Source organism: Coloeus monedula (assembly GCF_965178545.1).
Source record: "Coloeus monedula genome assembly, chromosome: 6".
NCBI classification, from domain to species: domain Eukaryota; kingdom Metazoa; phylum Chordata; class Aves; order Passeriformes; family Corvidae; genus Coloeus; species Coloeus monedula.
In genome coordinates this window covers 15,312,064-15,336,837 of record NC_138786.1, presented here as the reverse complement: position 1 = coordinate 15,336,837, position 24,774 = coordinate 15,312,064, and the positions used below count along the sequence as shown (strand labels likewise).

Genomic DNA, 24,774 nt, shown 5'->3' with positions numbered 1-24,774 from the left:
GCAGCGGCAGCGAGCAGAGTGTCCACAGCATGGCACTGTCTTACAAAGCATCCGAGAGGAGATGGGCTCAGCAAGTGGTTAGCATCGGATAGTGGGCATGTCTGGGAGCTGGAGATGCTGCTGCTTTTATCCTCCCTTCTCTACACACTTGCGTTCCTGGGTGGTTTTAGCAGTGCCCATTTTATTTTTTTCTTTCTTTCCATTAAAACATTCTTTCACTGCCAGAGGTCAAAACCATCCTGTCCTGTCCTGTAAGACAGTCTGCTAGAGACCTGCCTGCTGTTTCATGTGAGACAGTGCTAAATGTTGCTCAGGACTCTTGGCTACACTTTCCAGATGTTGGAGAGGAAAAGCTAGGTAGAATGCTGCTCTGTAGACTTCAGTGTGGTTGTTTAAAAAGGCTTTTCCTAGTGTTTCTTGCTTCACTTGCAAAACTAGTCTTGCTAGAGGTGACATTCAGAATAAAATTACAGTACAAACAGAAAAAGAGCAATAAAAACCGAAGCATCTCTAAGCAACCAGTTGGACATGCCAAAATTACCCAAGAAGTGGAAACTACAAAAGAAAGGGAGAAAAAAATTCCCAGAAGAGCCGTTATAAGAATTTTTGCTCAAGTGTAAGAGGAAATTGTGAAAGGAACCAAAAAAGATAATTTTGAAGTTCTTCTGTTTCCTCTGCTGACCGCCTTTGCCACTATGGAGCTTAATTGTTGTGGCTCAGAATAGTCCCTTTTTGTAAGTCTTTTGGTATACTGTGTGCTCATCTGTGTCCTGACCTTAAAGAGGACATCTAAAGCAGGGGATGATAATAGACTAAAAAAACACACCGTCGTTTTTAGCCTTAGAAATAGTTGTTTTCATTATCCTTCATTTATTTGAGAAGGCATACGTTTCACTCACAAAGATTTACTTGAGATTTGAGACCTAAGAGTAGGAAGGAAAGACAGAAAGGTAGTTATCTGTTTGGCAGCTGGGAAAGGTCCATACTAAAAGGGAATGTTTTTCAGGAATCTTTTGGAGTCTGAATCTATTATTAATCCAGAAAAAGGAAGAGAATTGGGTTCAGAGGCCTTCAGACTTTAGGTGCCAAAGCCTGCAAGGTTCTTATGTTCTCAGCTTCCACTGCATTGCTAAATGGTGTAAATCCACATGCTTGTTGACTTAAGCAGAGGGATTACCATTGATCAGGTTAAAATAAAAATTGAAGGAGAAATAAAGTAGCTCGATACTTACTACCCTGTTTGTCTCAAGCTTTGGGTCTGAGACGCGATGAGAACAGGAGATGGGACGCAGGCATTTTGTGCTCAGAAAAGCAGGGTGGTGCAGAGGGCATGATCATGTGTCTTCAACCTGCTTTAATTAATCTTGGCTTGACTTGTTCTGCAGAACAGAACATCCATGCTGGTACAGCACGGACAGGGCAGATGGCTGTTCTGCCAGTAACTCTTCCTCATCGTGACTGTAGGGAAATCACTTGTGTGGAGTGCTCAGACCACTGAAGAGTCTTCTGTTTCGTTTTGTGATGCACGTAGAATGATACTGAGAAAATGCCTGTGAAAGCAAGGCTTTGGTTTGTAAGCAGCTTGGATGCTCAAAAGAAGAGACATCCTCAGTGTCATAATTTCCAGACTGTGTAATAAATGAATGATAACATTAATAGCATTTCAAAGACAGGAGAATAAATGCTCAGACTGAGACACCTTCAGTTGCTGTAGTAGCATAGACAGTTTAGGGAACTGAATATATTAAGATCCATGGATGCTAGCAGCATTAGTTCTATGTTTAAATCTGAGAGCAGCTTTACTGTGATAATTCAGCAGTGTAATCAAAACAAAAAAAACCTTTCTTTGCTACTATAGGTGTTGCAGATAAATCCTGTGAATTTCCCAGTGCAGGTTACTGAAATGGACAATGCTCTGTGTCACTGTTGCTTTTCAGAATCAGCTGCTCTGGGAATCCTTTGACCATCTCATGGTTCACGTTCTGCCCTGCCTTCACATACTGCGTTGAGCAGATTTTCTAACCTTCCCAATTCAGCATTTGTATAGTTCTGTAAGCTGTTCCAGCTCACAAGCCTTGACACAGGGAGCATAAACATAGAGGGGTAAGCAAACGTGTGCCAACAGTAGCAGTGACAGCATTCCCTGGCTTTCACTCTGAAGGGAGATGACTTCAGTTCCTAAAAAGACAATTTACAGCATGTACCACGTGGTGGACAAGATCACATAGTGCTTTATGTGCTATTTATGTTTAAATACCAAGTAAAGGTCTTGCTAAGCTATCAAGGCTTTTCTTCTTAGTTGTTCTTTTATTTTGCCTTTAATCATGGATATGGAGTTAATGTGGTAATGAAAGGAGAAGGTGAAACTGTGTGTGGTCTTGGCTCACTTTCTGGACTTTGACTGGTTGTGCTGCCTTGTTCTAGGCCTGCAGTTGTGTCACCTGTGAAGTAGATTTTCTCCTGAGCAGTATTTTGCTGAATAGGAATACTAGCTTGGTCACAGAATCACAGCATGGTTAAGGTTGGAAAGGTCCCCTGGAGGTCATCTAGTCCAACCTCTCTGTTCAGGCATATTAGTCAGGATTGTCCAGATGGCTTTTGAATATCTCCAGGGAAGGAGACTCTACGATCTCCCTGGGCAATCTGTTCCAGCACTCAGTCACCTGCCCACTAAAGAAGTTCTTCCTCATATTCAGGATGAACCTCCTGTGCATCAGTTTGTGCCCATTGCTTCGTGTCCTCTTGCTTGGCACCACTGGGAAAAGCCTGCCTCCATCTTCTTGACACCTTCCCTTCAGATACTGACAGACATTGATGAGGTCCTCTCTCAGTCTTGTATTCTTGAGGCTGAACAGGCCCAGCTCCCTCATCCATTCCTTATAGGAGAGATGCTCCAGACCCTTAACCATCTTTGTAGCCCTCCACTGGACCCACTCCAGGAGCTTCATGTCTCTGTTGTAGTGAGGAGCCCAGAGCTCAGCACAGTATGGCCTCACCAAGGCTGAGCAGAAGGACAGGATCACCTTCCTGACCTGCTGGCAATGCTCTTCCTAATGCCCCCCAGGACTCCACTTGCCTTCTTGGCCACAAGGACACACTGCTGGGTCATGGACAGCTTGTTGTCCACCAGGACCCCCAGGTCCTTCTCCACAGAGCTGCTTTCCAGCAGGTCAGCCCTCAGCCTGTACTGGTTATTCCATGGGGTTATTCCTCCCCAGGTGTAGAACCCTGCACTTGAGTTTGTTGAATTTCAGACAGTTCTGCTGTGCCCATCTCTGCAGCCTGTCAAGATCCTTCTGAAGGGCTACACAGCACTCTGGGGTGTAACTCCTTTGGGTCAAACTCTTTTGAACAGAAATTTTGTTTTGAAATAGGACTGTTACAACGAAAGGCACCCAAACCTCATCACACTTGTACAGTGTGTTGTGACAGTCTGGATAGGAAAGAGCAGGTAGTAGCCCAAAGTTTTTGAAGCTCTGGTTTAAGTCATACTCTGCTGTTTTAGACACAGAAAGCAGCTGATTTGCAAAGATCCTGCTTGTCTTGCAATTTCCACTTGCCATCAGTTTTAGATGTAGGGTATTTAAACTCCTAGATATGTTATTTAACTGTGTTAAATTTTAATCAGATCTCATTTAAAAAAATTATAAAATCTTTGGCTCTCCCTGTGGAATGACTAAATCCTTTGACAATACTGCAGACAGGCCTGTAGAGGGGTTCTTTAGAACTCAGAATCTTTTGAGGAGATGTAGGGGTTTTTGTGGCTTTTTTTAAAATTAACCTCTTCAGGCTTGCCATGGAGGTGAACAGTATGTTCATCCTGTTCAGTCCTGTCAACTCCATGTCACCTGTAAGGAGAGAGGCTGACCTGTTTCTCTGGCTTTTCTGGGTTTGCAATTGGCTTTTAGTTTGCAATTATTCCTGCAAGCAGAATTAAGCAAATTTCCACCTTGCTTTTCTTATTGTAGTAAAAGATGGGGTGTTTCACAAAATGTCCTTGTTTTCACATCTTTAAAAAAATTGCTACCTGTTTTCTTAAAAACCACCAATCAAAAACTTGAAAAGTTCATATTAAAACCAATAATTTCCTAAAGAAGCTTTTCAAAGTTTGAGCTCAGAGATGCAAACCCTTCCTCTCAACTTGTTGTAAGAATGCTTATCACAACATAGTATTGGCCAAGAATATTTTAAAATAATTTAACTTCAGTTACTAATGGAGATGATGATGTTCCCAATGCTTTAGGTGTTTTGTCCTTGGTGTTTCTGACCTTGCAACTAGAACAGTCTCTTTGGAAAGTTGTATGGCAAATTACAAATTCTAATGTAGTTCCTAATTTCAGGCCCCTTGCACTTGTAATTTCTCCCATAACTAATATGCAGCCCTTTCTCCTGTGGTTTTGGATGGGAGCTCTTCAAAACTGCTGTTTTAAGCTGTATTATCAGTACTTGATCATCATTTCCCTTGAATGCTTTATTAACCTGTAGATGGCTTTCCCAGTGGGATAGTTGCACTGTTAGACTGCATTTTTCCTTGTGCCTTGTGTGCTACCCCATTTGATTACTTGTCTTCAGAGTCCTTAATATCCTTATCGTTATTTTTAATTCTACAACCCTTCTGCTCAACCCTGGTGCTATAAATACGTGAGTAGGAGTGGCAGACTTCTGCTACAAGCTAACATTTCTCTTCCTTGTATTTTGCTTTTAGGATGTGTGTTTGAGTGATGAGGAACATTATCTTATTTAGGGTAGAGACAAAGGACTTCCAGACAGTCCTAAACCTTGGTCAGAAGTTCAGTGAGGAGAAGGGGAATCAAGCTGCTTGTTCTCTAATGCAGTAGATAACTTAATATGCAAATCCCTGGTTTCGTGATTTTGCATTAACTGTTAATATTCTACTGTATTTGAAATAAGGCTATTCCTATTCTTCTAATTGGAAGTCCTCCTTTCAAATGGAGTTTCTTTTGCAGATGTGTTAAGGATAAAGGATGATGAGATTTTTTTTGACTTCTCCCACAAATTTCACCTATATTTTTCTCATGCTCTCAAATGTGCATAGCAAAAGGGTGCCTTCTTCCCCTTCTCCTGCCCTGCTAAGAGTTAGCTTCTGCCTACATAGTTTTTGCTTTCTCTCCTTCCAGTTTTATTCATTGAGGATGCCTTTCTTTTTAAGGGGTAGGTGTTCTTTTCCACCATAGTTCAGAATTTGGTGCCTGTGATTTTGTGTGTCCTTTTCTAGCATTGCTTCTGATACCATGGTTCTACTGTGCTGCTGTATGTGTGAAGTTTCTAAGAGCACAAGGACCACTGTAATTATACAGTCATATTTTCTTAATTCAAGCTGGAGACTTTACTCAAATTATTCCTGCAACAGGAATAAGTTATTTTGTGTGATGGCATCTTCCTTAGGCTACCCAGTCATGACTTTATATGGTGGAGGACTCAGCTTGTTCCTGTTTAAGTTGTTGGAATAGCTTCTTTTGTCTTGTGCTTGCCTGTTCTTCCAGAGGTGAAGTTAATATCTATTGTGCTGCAATGTCCTTTATTAACTGAGGGCCAAGAAATTTGAAGGTTTTCTAAAACTCATCAGAGCTAATGTGATTCTTTACCCCAAACTGTCAAGACTTGGGTGTATAATTGTGTCTCTGCAGCTCTTGTAGCAGACAGTTTCTGAATTGCCTGTCTTCTAGAGGAGCCTGAAGCACTCTCCTCTAATGAAGCTCTCTGGTGTGGTGTGACAGCCATTTGCTGGGAACTATGTATACACAATTGATGCTGAAATTACCTATTGTTTGTCATAAAGATGTATTTCAGGAACATGCTGTTATCTTTATAGATGGCAAGACATAAATGCAGGAAGAGTCCTATTTAATTTGATTAGTTTTGATTCTTTGCCAACTTTTTGGATGTTTGTATCCTGTGAGCAAGTTGCAAAGCAGTTTTGTCGCGCCATTTGATTATGTGGGGGTTACTTTTGCAGCTTTCCAGTCAAGAGACTGCATGCCAAAAACTTGAAAATGCCAAAGTTTAAAACTCTTTTAAGCAGAAAGAGCTGATGATGAAGTGTTTTCTCAAGTGGTGTTTATGTTTTGAATAAGTCCTTATTCTTTATTTTTTGGGAGTGACAATTGATCGCAGCTTAAATGTTTGAGTAAAAAAAAAAACAACCTTGCATTTCAGGGGGAAAAGATTGATGTGTTTTTGTTTATCTGAAAATCTAGGAGGACCGAGTGAAACAAGGTAAATAACTCACTGGTGTAGTTTAAGCTTGCAAATTATTCAGGTGCTCTTTTTTGTGACCAGTTTTTTCTCAAGAAACATGCTGCACCATATACTTTCACTGCCTTTTAACAGCATTAGTGGAATGATAAAAGTATGTGTAAAAACAGCAGCTTAGATGTTCCCTGGTTTTATTTTTTTTCTTCTTCTTGGGGAATTTTTTTTTGAGGTGGTGATCACTATTAGAAACTGAAGTCCCTTGTTGCAGAAACACGCCATAGATCTTTATTGAAAGCTAGCGATTTTTAAGAAAACAAAACAAAAGATGAAAGCACATTTGATTCCAACAGATCACACTTCTAGTCTGTCGTGAGGTGACAATATATTAGCTTGCAAGCTGTTGCTGTCAGATGGTGTGCTGGGTGGTTTGAGAGCCCAGTTCCCTGCTTTACTTGTGCAGTGCCTTATTCTTCCCTGTGGTGTGGCCGTCGCATCTTTTCACGCAGGCAAGCTCCAGACAGATGCAAGATGTTGTCTGATCCATACAGATCCCTGTGCTGAGTGGTAATCTGAAAGTAACCTTGGTGAAAAGCAAGCAGCTTTGCTGAAAAATTTCCCTGTGATGCCATTGCTATGGCAACTGTGTCTATTGTGTATGGGCTCAGCCGAGTCTGGCTCCTGGATGCTGCAGTGTGGAAAAGCATTGCCTTTAGAAGTGCCTCCCTTCCCCCATTTCTGGTGGGTTTGACGGCAGCAAAGGCTGATAAGGCCTCCCTTATCAAACTCATCCTTCCTATTTTGCTTTTAGTTTTGCTACTAGTTTAGGCATACTGCCTAATAAGACAGAACCATGCTGAAAATGGAAGGGCTGCTGATGTCTGGCTGCATCTCAGTCTCTCTGTTGCTCTGTGGTGATAATCCAGGATGATTTGCAGAGGCAAGGCAGCAACACAGCAACAGGGCAAGGTATGTCCCCTTTCGTGCTCTGCAGAGGGAGAGGAGCCTTTTGTCTGACAGTGAGGCGGCAGTCGTGAGCAGTGGAAGAGGACTGGAAAAGATGTGTGCTGCACAGTGGAGAGGAGCACACAAGGGATGCCAGAAAGGTGGGCTGAAAACACCATTCATCAGCAGGAGCCCTAATTTGTGCTCGCTGGGCAGTGAGCTGGCTATTCCTGATTTGTAACCATAAAATGTCATCATTTTTTTAAACCAAAATAATACTACTACTAATAATAACAATAATGATGATGATGATGATATCCCTGTCTGCTTGATGGTGCAATTTTCTGCTACTTTGAGAGGGTGCTGGAGGGGGGTCCATCAACCAGAATTACCTTCTGCAATTGGATAAATATTTTTTTATTTCCATGTGTGTATATATATATATATATATCTATACACACACATACATGCATTCATATATATTCTGCAGAACAGGCGTGTGTGCAGTCCTGTTCTGTGTTTTAGTGGCAGATAACTAAAGGGTGCCAATATTGTGCCTTGAAGAGGCTTGAGAAGCAAAAAAACAGCCGTTGATGTGGAAGTGAAGTGGGAAGTAATAATCTGTAATTAATCTAAAATTTATTAGGCTGATGAAATGGATGTCAGATTCAGCATTCCCTTCCCTCAGCTGCAGTACCTTCCTGTGGGAATGTGCAGATGCAGTAACTGGATGTCCCTCTCACCATGGATAACAAACACATCCTGCTTTGTAAGTGAACCTGACAGTGTCTTATGCCTCAGTTTGGTGAAAGCTTTCACCCTCCCTGCTCTCTGTAGTTCACAAGGGCTTTAAAAATTCTTTCTGAATCAAGAGAGCCCCAGTTTTTGCTGCTGGCTACTGGTTTAATATTGCTGAATCCTAGAATAGGGCTCTGCATATTTTTATCTGAGGTTATCTGAGTGAGAGAATGAAGGTGACGTGAGGTGATGCAAGCGACATGCCAAACAATGAAGCTGTGCTTGGACAGCATCTGAATGGAAGCCAGGGAAATAATTTTAATGGATTGCCTTGCTACTCATTTTTCCCCCCTCCAAAAAAGTCTTCTGTTATCCAAGTATATTTTTAGTCTTTTTTTTCTGTCTGGTCAACTGTTCATTCATGTTTGTGTTGAATACATTGTTCCTTCAGTTTTCAAGAGACGATGCCTGTAGTGATGGAAACAATTTTCTTAATTGCTGAGGCTGAGGTGAATGTTACTGCCCTTCATCCTGACCTGAAAGAACCTTTTTTCTTCAGGCAGCCTTTTATCTTTGTTACCTTCCTTTTAGTCAAGATGGAGCCTGCGTAAAAAAGCATGTGAAAAATCTTTCCTTTAAAAATTATTTAGGAAGCAAAATATTTGCGCTCTGTAAATCATAGCCTTATACTGAAATTATTCTTTTTAAAGGTGCAGCGTAATTTTGAGCTTGTTCTTATTTCTGTTTGTTTTAAAATTAGCAGTGCCTTCTGTTCTCAGGAAGGTCTGAAATAGAAACTTAGTTTCTAAGTATGGGCTTACGTATGTTCCTAATAATAATAAATTTAGGGTTATGCTAAATATGTTCCTCTGTATGGGTAAGTTAGCAGTAGTAGTCTGCTTTCTCTTGTATACGAGGTTGGTTGCTCTTTGGTAAGGAACTGAGGATAGGAAAAATGGGGAAACAGTATATACGGGAAATTTTAAAAAGCCTGATAATTTTCCAAGGCAGGAGGGGAAAAGAGAAACTTTGCACTCCCCTTTACTTTCAGTCCTTGTTCCTTTTCTGTTTTAGGAGATCATTTTACCCTGGCAGACTACAGAGTAAAGTCCACCAGGAAAATCTGCAGAATATTTTATTGCCTTGTTTTCACTTACAAGTGATCTGAAACATCTTCACACACCGTTTGCTCATCTATTGGCTCTTTTTCCCCAGTAACTTATCTCAGTTGTTCTTTTACTTGTGGGTGAATGTAGGATGTCCTTTCTGTGCACACAGAAAGAAAAGAGAGCAGGGGTGAAAAGAGGGGATGAATAGGAAAAGGAGAAGTAGTCCATGAGAAGGAGTGGGTATGACATTTGCAGATGGTTTGCTTCACCTCACACAAGCGATGTGAAGAATTCAGCAATGAATGAATGGCCAGAATCGTCCAACATGTATGACAAATGATGCTCAGCAGTTGAATTACAGAATATTTTGATCCTCTGAACTCAGGAATGGATTGCTTCCATCTCCAGCAGTAGTCCTGTGAAACACTCTTTGAGCAACTGGAGAGGTGCAAGTTCTTTTAAAAAAAAGCTTTTCAGGCATTTAGTAAGAAAAATGGTTGCATGCTGTGTGCAAATATGACAAAGGTGTAAAGATTCAAAAAGATATGAAATGTAACAGACATTCCCTCACAGGTAAAAAGTCTTTTCTTGGATAATGTAACATAATCAAAATATTTTTCAGGTTGTATGATTCTAAAGGTATTACGGCTAACCAAACTTTCCCCTATCCAGTAAGTACCACAATGTTTCAGCACTAGGTTGGAAAGGCAAGCTGCTTAAAACTACCATTCCAGGTTTTTTTTGGCCAAGTAGTTGGGGATGAAGTGCTGCTTTGTACTTTGGAACACCTCAGATATTTTTGAGGTGAAATCTGCTACAGAAGATGATAATCCAATATACTGAAATAGTTGGAAAATCAGATATTGGTCTTTTTTTTTTTTTTCCTGTCTGCAGTGGTTAAATGTGTTTTCAGTAATTGGAAGTGATGGACTTCAATTGCCATTGTTATTTGAAATGATAATAGCAGGGCAGCTGTGCTGTGCAGAGACTGCCTCCATTAAGAGGATGTACTTTTTATTTAGCGTGGATATTGGAGAGTCTGGGCAAAGAAGTAAATGTTTAACCCCATGTGCAATAATGGACTGGGAAGACAATGTGACCTCCAGCTCTCAAGTGTTCTGTGTCCAGGAATGGTGTGTTGGCCAGAGAATGCTCAAGTCAGAATGGCAATAACTTTGGTTACTGACAGACTCCAACACTCCTGATATTTGCCAGTGTGTAAACATCACATGCGGGCAGGAGAACACACAGTTCACCTCCTGCACAACACAACTTGAGCAGTAGTTCTTAACCTTTTTGCACATGATGACCTTCCTTGTGAGAGTAAATCACTTCTGAAGCTGATTAACTGAGAACTCAAGGCAGGTCAGGGTGGGTTTTTGTGTTATGCAGTGCTGCTTCAGTCTAATCAGGTTCCAGAATATCCAGGAAGGGGTTTCCTGTTGTTGTTATTCTTAGCTGGGCTGCATATTTTGTTTTAGGTTAAATGAGTTCACCAAATGTCTGGAAGATTATGAAATAGGAAGGATCGCTGCCTCTTGATTTCCAGCTAAACAGTGATGCCACTTGGAATTACAAGTGCACAAGAGGTGGGTGTGTTTTGTAATTAGTGGTGAAGTCTGGTGGGCTGTTGACTTTAATATAACATGCAGTACTTTTCATCTGTTGCAAAAATGCTGCTACTTTATTAAAAGATATTAGAACTCCATTTTTGAGAGTTTTTGTATTTTGTATTCTGTCAAGTGGCATAGACTGTTGTATCAGATGAAGCTAGAATTTTAAAACCACATATTATGTAACTAATATTTTACAAATTGGAAGGAAAACAGGTATTTTGAAGGGATTCCTAATCAGTATATTTCACAATGACTCTCTAGTAGTATTGAGGAATGTGTTCCTGTCTTCAGGGGTTATTTTAAAGCATCGATTCCTTTTTGTAATGAGAATATAGTACTGCTCATGAAATGCTATTTGAAAAATTGTCTTGTCTGTCTTGATGATTCCTGTGCGCTGTTACAGAGCCACCCTGTGAGAGCAACAGAAAAAATACAATTTAACAGTAGGAGGATAGGAGCCTGACTTCTGTGCATGTGGGAATGTTGTAATCTTTCTGAGCAGCAGGAAGACAGATGAATTAATGCAGGAAGTCACTGACAGTATCTCTGCCCTCCTCACCTTGGTTAGGTTAGCCAACTCCCTTCTAGTCTGTATCAAAGAACAAAATGCTCTCCTGATTAAGCCACGATGCAACAAAATATTTCAGTGTGAAACCTTATGGAAAAGGTTGTGATTGCAATACGAATGTCTGTGGTTACAATTTATTCAGGAAGAGTCAAATAGGTTCATAGGAGTGAAAGGGTCATTTTATATTAAAAGCTTCGTTACCTGTTTCTCAGTCATTAACAAGTTGGAAATAAGAGGTTATAAGGGGTATCCAGGAGGTGGGAAATCCTTTCCACTCCCCTGAAAAGAAGCAAAAGGCACTGGCTGCAGTCTGGCCTGTGATCTACTGCAGCACAAAATGACCAGCTCCATTTAAGAGGGATAGGAAAAGAGCTGTGATACTGAGGGTGAGTTTGCTCTCAGACAAATACAAGAGACTATACACTGTCAATACTAAAACATCTTAAATACATCTGTTGGCAAAACCCTAGGAAGGCAAATTTTGTGTTAGTAGTATTTTCTATTTTGCATTTGGGGGAAAAAGCAGAAGTATCATAAAGGGATGAGATTCTCTTCTCCATACCAGGATTTTTTCAGCCTCTAGAGATAGAATTTTAAAAATCAAGGCTGAACCTTTTCCCTTCCATAATTTAAGGAGAGATGGCCCAAGTGCTGTATAGGTTGTTGATGTTAATAATTTTTTCCTAGAATGTCAGGTAAGTTTCAGAAGACTAGGTGGAAGACAATGCCCTGCCAGCATTTTAAAGGACTGAACAAAATGACTCAAATAATTTTAGGCCTGTCAGCCTGGTATGTGCCTTGGCTTAGTAATGGTGTGGCTGACATGAATTTTGATCAATAAAAGTTTAAAGGATGATGATGTAGTTGCTTGCAGTGAGTGTGTGACTATGGAAAATACATCTTGTCAGTCTAATGTGATACCTACTTTTTATGAGATAAAAGCTTGATAAATGCGTCAATGTCAAATGCAGACATAATAAACTTGGATTTCTGTCAGGCAGTGTCCTGGACAGTGTATGGCATTCTGATCAGGAAATTATAAAGATACACAATTATAATAACAAAAAAATGAAAAAGTCATAAAAAAAATTATAAATTGGCTCTGAGAGGCCCTAGGAATATCACTGTAAATTGAAGTCTTTATCAAATATGTGTTTCTAGTGGAGTCACTGGTATTAAAAGATTACCTGGATTGTTTGTGTGTTTAGAACTAAACTAATCTAATTTCTTGGTTTTTGTGTTGCAGTTACACATTGAATGGATGTTTCTGGTGAACTGTGCACAGTGACACTATATAGTTCCTCTGAGAGGTTCCAACAAGTTTAGAATCTCTCTGTATATGTGAACAGTCTAAATGACTCTTTTTGGTATCCAGGAAGATTTACTGTGCTGTACCTGACCACGGTAAATTTTATCTGTCTCAGTCTTGCCCATTTATCAAGCTTTATGAACTTCTTCTGGAGTTTTGATTCAAGAACTCTAAATGAATTCACATTGCAGAACCTTCGCTACCCATCCTGTTCCCTTTGTAGGAAATGAAGTGAGAGAAGTAAGGAAGGGGGTCAGTAGAACTGTTACTTTGGACTTCTAGAGGGCAGATGTTGGCCTGTGTAGGAGCCTGGTTGACAGAGTGCCTTGGTAGGCAATCCTGAAGGGCAAGGAAGGCTGGACATTCTTTCATAAGGGAATCCTAAAGGCACAGGGACAGGCTGTCCCTTTGTGCTGAAGAATGAGCCGGTGATAGAAGACCAGCCTGGCTTAACAGGGAGCTTTGTCTGGAGCTCAGAGGGGAAAAAAAGGTGAGTTTATGACCTTTGGAAGAAGGGGCAGGCAGCTCAGGAGGACTATGGGAATGTCATGCAGGGAGAAAATTTGAAGGGCCAAAGGCCAACTAGAACTCAATCTGGCTACTGCCAAAAAAGACAACAGAAAATTCTTTCTATAAATACATTGGCGACAGAAGGAGGACGAAGGAGAATCTCCATCCTTTATTGGATGTGGGGGAAAACATGGTGGCAGAGGATGAGGAAAAGGCTGAGCTGAGTAATGCCTTCTCTGCCACAGTCTTCAATAGTAATGCCAGTTTTTCTCTGGCCCCTGAGCTGAAAGACAGGGATGGGGAGCAGAATGAAGCCCCCATAATCTAAGGGGAAATGGTCAGTGACCTGCTACACCCCTTAGACACACACAAGTCTATGGGGCTAGGTGAGATCTGCCCAAGGGTACTGAGGGAGCTCATGGAAATGCTCACTGAGCCACTTTCCATCATTTATCAGCAGTCCCGGTGCACTGGGGAGGTTGGCAAATGTGATGCCGAGTAACAAGAGTGGCCAGAAGGAGGATCTGGGCAACTACAGGCCTGTCAGCCTGACCTTGGCACCTGGGAAGGTCATGGAGCTCGATCATCCTGAGTGCCATCATGTGGAATGTGCAGGACAACCAGGGAATCAGACCGGGGTTCATGAAAGGCTGGTCCTACTCAACCAACCTGATCTCCTCTGACAAGGTGACTTGCTTGGTGGGTGAGGAAGAGGCTGGGGTTGTCCACCAAGACTTTAGTAAAGCTTTTAACACTGTTCTCCTGGAGAAGTTGGCAGGCCATGGCATGGGCAGCTGCACTCTTTGGTGGGTAAAAACTGGCTGGATGGTTGGGCCCGGAGAGTGGTGGGAATTGGGAGTTTAAATCCGGCTGGTGTCTGGTCACGAGTGGTGTTCCCCAGGGCCCAGTGTTGGGCCCAGTCCTGCTCAATATCTTGACTGACGTTCTCAAACCTCTTTTTGAATCTAAATGATTCTGTGATTCTGTAATTCAGCTTTTTAATAAAAATGCCTTTTTATCAGCTATGTAGAGTCACTTCAGACTTTTTTTTTTCCTAATTCTTCTTTTGTGTCTAGCATTAGGGCTCAGTCTCTATTTGAGTACTTTCAGATGGTAGTCTTATTTATTCAGAAGAGCTTTCCTATTAATTTTTGCATTGGACTCTTAGCAAGCTTACATTTTATTTATTTCCAGCAAGGTTGCTTTAGGGAGCTGTGCTATTAGTAAGTGCTACAGAAACAGAGAATCCAACACTGAAGAGCAGAGTTACATGATACCCTAAAGACATAAGCACCATTTATTTGGAGAGGTAAGGGAGCGGACAGTGAGCAAAATTCATGGCTTGGTATTTTTGTACAAGGATACAGAAGCTGCATGCCTGCAGCTCTTCTGGAAAGTAAATGAACCAAGAAAATTCTGTCCTCAAGTTGAGGTAGTTGGTGTATGAAAAATGTTTTTGTTTTCCTCTGGTATTTATTTTGTCATATTTTAGGATAAGTTTTTAATGTGCTGGCATTTTTTTGGCTACGGGTTAAGTTGATAACATTTTTATTTTCATGTGCATGTTTGTGGGGGAGGGAGAGGTCAGTGAGTGTCATGCTGGAAATCAGGCAAAGATTTCCAGCCTTGAACAGCTGCTAGTCATCTTGAATAATATTTCCCAAAGGCATTGAGTTCAATAAGGGACGCTTCTAATGATATTACACAGTAGTAGTTCTGTACTTTAAATAACCTGCTCATTTCTTTCAAGTAACATAAAATGTTTTGGAAATTAAGTAGGTTTTTTTATTTCCTTCAATGACACTGTACTTGTGTACTGCCAGTTTACACAAGCAGCAGTACTAAGGTCAGCAGGGCTAGCACAGAAGTGAAAGCTCAATCCAATTTTGCATGAGAGCTTCCATGAACATTTAGTAGTTTCCCTGAAAATTAGTCTTCCCACATCCCAGGGCTGGAAGTTGAACTGAGATGTTTAACATTCTATCATAAATTTGGATTTACTGCTGGAAGAAGCAAAAAAAGCCTCTGCACTATAAAATAAGGGTAATATTCCAGAATGACATCATTAGTGGTATTATTTTGATAGTACTGCCAGGAGTTTTGGATGCAGTTATTTATGAAGGATAGCATGGGTGAAAAGCATGTGAAAGAAGAAAATACTGTAAGGATATTAAAAAAACCCCACATGCTAGAAAAGAAGGGTGAGCAAAGTCAGACCTGACATTGGTGAGGCCAGTTCCCTCTGGCCCTAAGGAAGTGGCAACCACAGCCACGCTACAGCACTTGCCTTCTTTAAGGCGGTGTTTTAGGGACACTGCCTCTTCACAGCATCCAATTAGAATACCCTGACAGTCAGTTGTTTGAGGGTATGAACTTTATAAGAAGTGCTATTTTTCTTTTGAGTTCTGAAAAAATGCCAGGCTTTGTGCTGTTGTGTAATCCTGCAGGCTGTGTGTCCCGAGTTCACTGCAGTGTGTTTGTTGTGGAGAAGAATCGTAGCGACACGTCTTGCAGTAACAGCACAGTTAGGGGAGAGCTGAGTTCTTGAGCGAGCTCAGTGCCCATGATATGTATGTTTGGTTGCTCTCTGATTCTCCCCAGCTGCGCTGAATATTCCAGAAAAGATTCCAAATGCATTAAAAATGGTGGACTGCTTTGCCACAAGGAGTTCTCTTGAAAAAGTTAAAACTGCAGTTACACATCCACAAAAGGATGTGGTTGTTTAAGTGGAATTAAATGTTTTGTTGCCAGATAATAACTTGCTGTCATGACTTTTATTCTAAGCCTATAAAGTGATTGATAATGATATATATTTTGACAGAATATTTGTCTAATCATTGTTTAACAGAACCATTTCATTAATTTCAGAGTACTAGAAATTAGCACATTCAGATAGATAATGATGACATTTATATGCTAGAGTGAACTTTTGTCTTTTTGTTGTTTTCATGTACAGTAGTATAGAAGAAAAGACAGATACCAAGTGGGTTTTTTGCATGCTACAAGCTGCAATTCTTGACCTGAAAACATCAGAATAATCTGATCATAAGGATGTGTGTGTTGATGGTAGAGACAAATCAGTGTATAAGGAGGTTTTGAAACTTTGCATTTCTGTGGTCTTGGTTTCTTTAATTTCTTATGTCAAAATGGTGTTTGTGGCCTCAAATAAAGAGCAAACCAGTTGTAGCCCCCAAAACAAACCCAAGTAGATTGTAAGGTACTCATCTTAGTGCCTTGCATTCATCTTAGGAGAGAGTGGCACTGAGACTGCAAGGAGCTGGGAATTGTGCATGAAGCAATCTAAATCAGAGTAATTTTGAGACAAATGGTGAAGAAGTTCCCTTGGGTAAAACTGTGCATTTGCTGAAGACCCCATTCCTCTAGCTCATATCTGGATGTCTGTAATGTTAGTGAGGATTTTGGCCTTGTGGGATTTTCTGTGCACAGTCATAGGTTTAGGAGTACATACACATTAACAGGGCTGCTGTGATGAATGATTTCTTTATCAATCAGAAGGGATACTTTAGTCTTAATTTTCACAATATAATGAAGACTGAATGGAGAGCTTGTTACAGGGAACAAGCTGAAATTGAATGACCATGACTTGGTTAGTTACAAAAATGATGAAGGGACAGACAAAAAATGGTTTGTGGCTGAGGTCTTGATTACAAAAATGGAGAATTTTGATGGACCCATGAGGCTGAGGGATGTGAAAGTGGCAGAGCTTGATTTTCCTGGAATGAAAGATGCTAATGCTTTCAGACCCCCAAGGAAGGAAGAGAACTGCCTGAAGGAGGATACAAGAACTAACTGGAAAATCTTCAGGCAAGAGAGAAGAGCCAGCTGACCTTGCTGACTTGTAAAGATTTTTATCACACTTGTTCTGGCTACATTCTTGGCATTCTACTAAAACCTAATCCCATTGAGTGTTCTTACTGAGATCTCAGCAGCTTTTGTATTGTTCTGGAGTCATCTAAAGATGAGGTTTCTTTCATTGGTGGACACAGATCTTACTTTTACTTACGTTTACTGTTGATGTCCTTGGTCTTTCCATCTTCAGCATAAGGCAAACAGTCCATATTTAATTTTTTCAGTGTGACCTCACTTGCCTTCAAGTAGACTTAGGAGGTGCACGTGGGTTGCTGTGATGTAAATCTTCCATGAAAATGTTGACTGCTTTAACAAGTAGCTTTTCTTTCTTCTTTTATTTTCATTTCCTGTGCCTGATCACTAATGGCAGGGTTTTGGGGTCGTGGTGTTTCCTGTCTGATACTAAAAGATTAGTTGCTTTTTGGTATGTGGTTTTATTTTGGCTGTTTGGGGGGGGTTTTGTGCATGTCTGGGTGGGCTTTTTTTGTTTGTGAGGGTTTTTTTCTTATTGGTGGTTGGGTTTTTATGTTGTTGCTGTTTGTGGGTTTGTTTTTTTTTTTTGCTTTGTACTAAACAAATGTTTCCATCTCGTGCAAGCAGTTGAGACCCAAGGTGCACCAACTGAATCACAGAAATGCAGCTGCACCCTGATAGCCACAAGAAGGCATTCCTGGAGATGTGGTGCTCAGTCAGTGGAGAGCAGAACAATTTCTCATGTGATTAGTGTCACAGAGAGGGAATGTGTGCAGAGACATACATACATATGTCACATGTGGCATGGAGGGTGTAAAGGCCAGCTCTTGGTGTGGCCAGCTGGCTTTTTGGTGACTGTAAGACAGTTGGCAGGTCAGGAGATTGAATGATGGAAGATGAGGCTCTGAAAACAGCGGGTGGAGAAGCAAGGGAAATGCTGCATGGGGGAAAAGCATTTTGTGTCTTGTGCTACAAGTGATGCAGGCTTGGAATTACTTTTCGGCATGGAGGGCATGGATCATAACTCTGGAAGGTACAGAGAGCTATAAAATCTTTCTTTGAAAGCTTACTGCATCCTAGCAATGTCTTAATGCTTCCTCTCTTCCTCCATGCTTGCAAAGGTCCACTTACATGGCACATTAGCTTTTGGTCAGGTGTGTTTTGAGAAGGAATGTTTTCTTCCAGACCTTAGTACATGGGCTCAGTTCAAATTCCTCTGTGAATTTTCTTGTTGTAGTAGAAAGTGAAACTACATAGAAACTAAAAAGCCAATCACACAACTACAGAAAAACCTGCCTTAAGCAGATAAGAAGATTATTAGATTGATGAAAAATGGAAAATGTCTTGTGAACTATGGGACACTGGGCCTCTTTTCACCTGCTGCAGCCAGCAGCTAGGAACATGTTCTGCATTAAACTGAACTTAGTCTTGTGCTCGCCAAGGAATGTGACTAGGTTAGCAAGCTGCTTCCTTATCAATCAGGAGTCAAATGATCCAGAAGAGGAACACAGAGTTCCTAGTAAAGGATCATTGGAAGCAGGACAGCTTTGCTAATTAGCTTCCTTTTACTTTATTTTTACACATCAATAGAATTCTGCATACAAATGTAGTTGCGCTGAGTGTGTCAAACAGTACAAATTGTAGTTATACACATTAATCAAGGACATGGAAGAACAGCTCCAGGAGAGAAGATTCCTGTCTTACGTAAGCTTTGATCTGCAGTCTCTCGGTCACCTCTTCTCCTTCCATTAGGACTTTTGATCTCAGGAGGAATAAAATTTGCCATCTTCTGGCCCTGGCAATTTCCTTACAGTGAAATTTGTCAAAAGACATGAAACACCATCGCTAAAGTCCTGGATAAAAGTACTTATGTACCCACCCTTTCAAAGGTTTCTTTCCCTTGGCCCCCTGCCCTCTCTCACCCAGAAAATGCTTTGTTGCAATTAGAAAGACAGAAACTAGAATCTGTGTGCAACTTTAGCATCGTATCTTCATTCATCCTTAAAAATCTTCTTTGTACATCATGCTCTCATCTCTAAGAAGTGATGGAAGCCTCCACAGCCTTTCATGTTTTTGAGAAATAATTGGACTGAAGGGAATTGACATGCATTTATAGGGTGGTGAAACAAAAATAAATGGCATTGAGGTATTTTTGTTGTTCTAGCTAAACACCCTGATGTTGGGATGCTTGTGATTTTTCATTCTGCAATCCCTCTTGTGAGTCCAGCTCCCTGTGCCTCTTCCTTGCACCCTCTCCTGTACTGTCCCTTCCCCTCTGCTGCAGTGGGAGGTTGACTTTGCCTGCAGTTCTGATTCCATCTGTTTCCTGGTGGGTTGCACAACAGATCCTCAGTCAAAGCCCTGGGGTTACAGAAAGAAAAGAAAGAACAGCCTCGTGGTCGTGGTACTAGCCTGAAACTGGGATTTTTATACACTTTGTCAGACTTGTTTTATTACAGTGCTCAGAAATCCCTTAGGGGATGGTTGACAAAAGGTATTTTTGTCTCTTAATTACCTTTTGAAATCCAAGGGAGATTGTATATCTAAATATCCACAGGAGTCTTGTCCTGTATATGTTTATTTGCTGTCTGCAGAGGTGAGATCTCTATCCCAGACAGAAAAGGTGGTGCTCTGTCTGAACTTTCTTCCCTGACAAACATCTTCTTTAGTAGATAACATTCTCTTCCCAATATGCATACATATATTGTGTTTTATATGTATACACACATGTATATGTGGGAATGCTTATGTAACACATACTGAACGTCATTTTACTTCTTCATGTAGTGCTTTTAAGATAGAAAAATATTTTAATCTTAAGTGAAATACTTTCTCTATTTTGCATGACCCGCTGGTTTTACATTCAGTCAGTTAATTTTTGTTAGGACTGGGCCGTAAGCATATAGGTAGGCTGCAGAAAGATGTTGGTGTTTTGCCCAGGGTTCGTGGTTGCTGTGCTAAGGTCTTTCCTCACCATCCTTGCAGCTTATGTCTGTGATTATGCTATTTATCATACTATTTATGATTAATAAAATGCTGGTCGCTTGGCTGCTTATACCACGCGTGTTAAATCTGGATGGATGGATGGATCCGAACCACAGCCACTGCTAGGTAGAAAACAGCTTGCTAGCACACAATTTAAGGGAGGAAACAAACAATCTATGTATGGTTGAAAGAGCACAGATAATAAGGTAAGTAAGTTCTGGGTGAGATGGTCCCTAAGCATTCTTTGCCTGCCTTATAGACATTTGTCAAGTGCTTTGAGATCATTTATATAGAGATCACAATATCCTTCACAACTCTTCTCAAATTTCCCTCCAAACTGAGAACTTTAGTGTGAATTGTGTTCTGTGCAGGGGTCGCGTTTCTTAAGCTCACAGAATGCTTTTGCTCAGTAACAGTCTCTCTGCTTTGTCATTAAGATTAGTGATTTTTTTTTCAATTAAAACATAATGTAAAATTATTGCCCAATTAGAAGGCATTACTGTGTGTTTATAAGCATCCCTGAATGTACTTACCCACTGGAAGCATGCAGATGTCTGCTGGAATTTAATTTCTCTGCAGCACATTGGGGGTGGGGACAGAAGAGAAGTAGCCAGAAAATTATAGTTGCTGCAGTAAATACCAGGCTTCTCCCAGTGACCTGCACTGACTGCAGAGCTTATTACATCTAATGTAAGCATAAAACATCTGTTCAGCAGTGCTGTTCTCTGGCTGGTCTGTATTTGTACCAGCAAATCAATTATTCTTGGCTGATTGTTGCCTGTTGTGGGAAGTCACGGAGAAAAGGGGGTGCCACATTTTAAAGTTTATTGTAAGAAAAATGTTGTGAAATACCTGCAAGGCTTCAATGTACATCAAGCAGTGGCAACCTTGCTTCACCTCTATGGTGTGGTCCCCCTGAGCTCCAGAGGCATAGGTGTGCAGGCCAGCAGGAATCCTGTGGGTGGATGGTATAGCCTGTAGCAAGGAGCATAGATGATGAACAAGGTGTTCCAGGAAGCTAAATTTAGAGTCCTGTAAGGATGTTTTTTTTATTTGGGGGTTCCTACAAAGTCAGTCTGTGTTGTCAGGTGGTGACACCCTGTGATAAGGCAGAGGTGTGGTGAACCTTGTGCTCTAAATCAAGCAAATTCTACTTTGGAGCACAGAACTGCTGCTGGTACCCGGCGTGTGCTGTCCTTGCTCTGAGCTGTCGAGGGTGAATCCACAACACTGCCTTCAGCAACTTGTGATTTTGCTTGGTTTCTGTTGTTGTTAGCAAAGCTGGCACTTCACTGAGGTGCCTTTTACCCCCCAGAAGAGGTGTTTGTGTGCTTTGCAGCTTATACCCCATCAGGCCCGGAGCTGCAACGCGTTGGCCATGAGTGGCTGTCATGGGGGCAACTCCCCAGCACTGGCCAGTTTGTGTAACACAGCCATTCCTGGCCTGGTTTGATTGACTCCCTCACACCCTGATAGCTGGCTAGTGGGAGGCTCTGAACAGTGGCCAGAGTAACAGCTACATGTGCAAAGCTGTTTGAGATTGCCAGCGTTGTTTTATCTGGTTTGCAGGCTCTGTACCTTGCTGCTATTGGATGTAGGAAAAAAAGTGCTGCTTTGTTGGGGGAGGTTTTTTACAATCTAAATAACACCTTGTTCGTGTGGGGCTTTTTTTTTCCCCTTTTTTTAATGTAGTGTTTCTGGAGTGGGTCCTGGCAGTGTCAGCCACCAGCCTGAGCAGTTCTTTTGTGCCGATGCTTTTGAATCTCTGCCTATGTCAGTGTATTTCCTAGGGAATTAGCCAAGATTATTCACACCTCAGATAACATTTATTTATTCTATTAGCAGCAACTTCAGTGCATCCAATTTTCAGCACTTGGTGAAGAAGAGAATTCTGCTTTTTTGCTAGAAAGCCTTTGCATGTGTTTTCATGTGTGGATCTTGTTTCCATGGCATCAGCTTATCATCTTGAGAAGCACGGGTGGGAGCGTTAGCCAGTAAATGGGCATTAGGAGCCAGCCCTGCTCCTGTGTAGGGCTAATTCTTGTGGTGAGGATAGTGCTGTGGGGTATGGCAGTGATTGATGTATTTTAATGGTTGAGACTTGGAGCTTTTCCTGTCTGCGATATTGTGGAATAAAAGACTTGATGCAGTCCTGCTAGTGCTCTTGCACAGGCATTGCTTTTCCTGCTGCTTTATCTTGATTTTTCTGAAGATGAGCCTGTGCTGGATTGTGAATTATTTTTCTTGCCCTGTTTTCCCAAGTGCTTTAACGTGTTGTCTCAGCACCCCTGCCCTAAGGAATCTTTCTTTTCTTCCTTGCCATTGTTGCGTTGGGATGGCTTTGCCCAAATGTTTTCATGTAGCGGTTGTGACATGGGTGGATTGTGAGCAGTACTGATTGTGGTGTTCATTTGTAACACGAGTGCTCAAGCTACTCAGTGTGTCAGTCTTGGGTGTCTCTTCACCAGTAAATACTCAAGCACAGTGAGCTGAGCACGAGGTCTGTTTTATTAACTTCTATGGGTTTATGTTCTGCAGACATGGAGGTGATTATAGCTGTTTCTCTGGCTGTAAAAGCTATAAAGCTATGCATGCACAGAACCATATAAACTTTTGATGGTATGGACTTCTATTTTTTAATATAATTGAGCATATAGTCCCGTATTATATTTTGCCATTGCAAATATACTTTAAGAAGAATGTGCTTATTAATTTTCTCCAGCTCAGTAGTAGATATAATGAGCAAGTAGTTGCAAGACAGTGAACCGGATACAGGATTTTGAGGGGGTTGCTTTTATTTAAATTAAAAACTTGAGGACACTCAGCAGAGTAACCTTGTGTGAAGTGAAGTCTTACATCAGCCAATTATGCCAGTGGTGACCTTGCAAAAAGAATTCTGTGGGAGAGACAAACCCTTGCAGTAGGACAGGGGCCTGCTCTTGGTGCTTGTATTATCACTGTTGGTGGAGAATGTACAAAAACTCAATACATTAAAGCAACTTAAACATCAGACATGTTCACAGCAGCTGCAAAGAAGGATGAAAAATACGTTGACTATAAGTGTGCTTTGAAAAGAAATTTGTAACTGATTTCCATCATTAATGAGCTAAAGAAAGGGTTGAATCCTAGGGTAGTTTTTCTCCATTCTAGGCAAATGACCGTGAGGATCATATCATACCAGGTTTAGCACACTGAGCCTGTATACTTTGAGCAGTTCTTCAGGAGTCATCTGGAAAAACAGTAGAGATATGAGATATGGAGATCTGCATTACCCTTTTGATTCCCAGCTATCTCTGTATGGCTTAATCTGTTTGCTCTGTGCCTCTTGTTGGATCCCGTGGGTGTTGTCAAGGGTGTGATGTTTTTGCGGAATCGTGGCCAGTCTTGCTTGAAAGAAGTGAAATGTCACTGGTGACTGCATTCTGAAAAGAAAATACCTCTTTATTAAAAAATCAAACAAACATGCACCCCTGCCACTGAGCCCCTAAGTGAGGCTACAGATGAAATTCCATTTAAGAGTGAGAGCACTTCAACCTTGATTTTGCATCCTACAAACTGTAGTTGTTTGTTTCAGGTTAATTTTTAATTTCCTGTCATAATTGTGACTGTCTTCCTACTGGCAAGCAGGTTCTTATTTAGTCATTCATATTTCTTTTGCAGATCGCATGTGGTTCAGAGCATAACCTGGCAATAGTTGGTAAGTAGCTTAATTTTATAACAAATCCTCTCACCTTTTTTTCATTTTTAGTAGCACAAGATGAAAGAAAAACGTGCACATCAAACATACTGAATGATTACAGGCATTGTATGCAGCTGAAAGAAGGAAAGGGACATATGGATGTAGAGGAAAAAGAAGAAAAGAAACTGGTGACGATAAGTGGTGATGATGAAAATGTGGCCTTGTAGACCAGCCCCTGTAAGGAGAGAGGGGTTGATGGATGTAACAGGAAAATACATTTGCAAAGTGCTACAGCCTGTTTTAGATTGGAGTCATTGCAACAATTCAGGCTGTAGATTCAGAATAGCATCTGAGCTTGACGCTGGTCAAAAGTATCTTTGTTTAACAAGATAGAAATTATTAACATGGAAATCATTGGTGAAAAAAAGTCCTGGGTCTCTTGTTGTTCGAAGCTTGGAAATTCTTCAAAATGTCAGTCAGTGGTAGACAGGTTCTTTAGTGCATTTTAGCATAATGCAGCTGTTGTAATAATGATGGAAGCACTAGGAAGCTAATGTCGGTGGAGAAATTGAATTTTGTGTCCTAATTCCAGGAACAATCAGATTCTTGCTTTCATGTGATGAGTTGATAACTGAAGTTTGATACATGATTGCTATTATTATATAATTACTTGTTTAGGAACATTTTTAACTGTAGATTTTTAAGTGCTTTATAAAGGAGGTCAGCATAATTATCCCCATTAATAGACAGGGCAAGACAGATGAAGAAAGGAATTCTATGCTAATGAGAGCTGGAAATGAAACAGCACTCCATCCACATGGATGTTTTTGATTGCTGTGACTGATGTGTTGAGATGTCACGTAAAGAATTTCCTTAATTTTCTAAAGTGTGGTTTGACAGAGGTAGAGAAAAGCAGCTATTTGGTATTCAACCTGCTTTCCATGTGCTAATTTTTTAGGTTTTGTTAAGAGGTCATAAAGGTGGCAGTTTCTGTATTTCCATATCTGCTGTAGTGTTTTTTCTAATTATCTTGCTCCAGTTAAACCTTGTAGTGAATTTGTTAACTTCTATTAAATTTATGGCTGGATTTAAGAAAAGATTTTTCCCTTTGCCTTCTCCCTGCTTGTTCAGTGTCACATGCCTGTATTAATTGTCAGGCTGGTGCTTCTGAATGTCGACTGAAGAGCAGTCTTGTTTCTTGCTGAATTGATGAAGTAAAAGTGTACTGCTGGCAGATTCCTCCAGTGTGCATGAAAGCA

The 24,774-nt window shown here is 40.9% G+C and overlaps 1 protein-coding gene across 2 annotated transcripts in view; it reads left to right on the top strand.

Moving 5' to 3' along the window:
- SERGEF (secretion regulating guanine nucleotide exchange factor) overlaps nt 1-24,774 on the top strand; it is a 142,136-nt gene that overhangs the window by 55,559 nt on the left and 61,803 nt on the right. For both annotated transcript variants that reach the window (XM_082284054.1, XM_082284053.1), the window contains exon 10: nt 23,497-23,533. In XM_082284054.1, the coding sequence (XP_082140180.1) occupies nt 23,497-23,533 (37 nt within the window). The remainder of the gene's footprint in view (nt 1-23,496; nt 23,534-24,774) is intronic.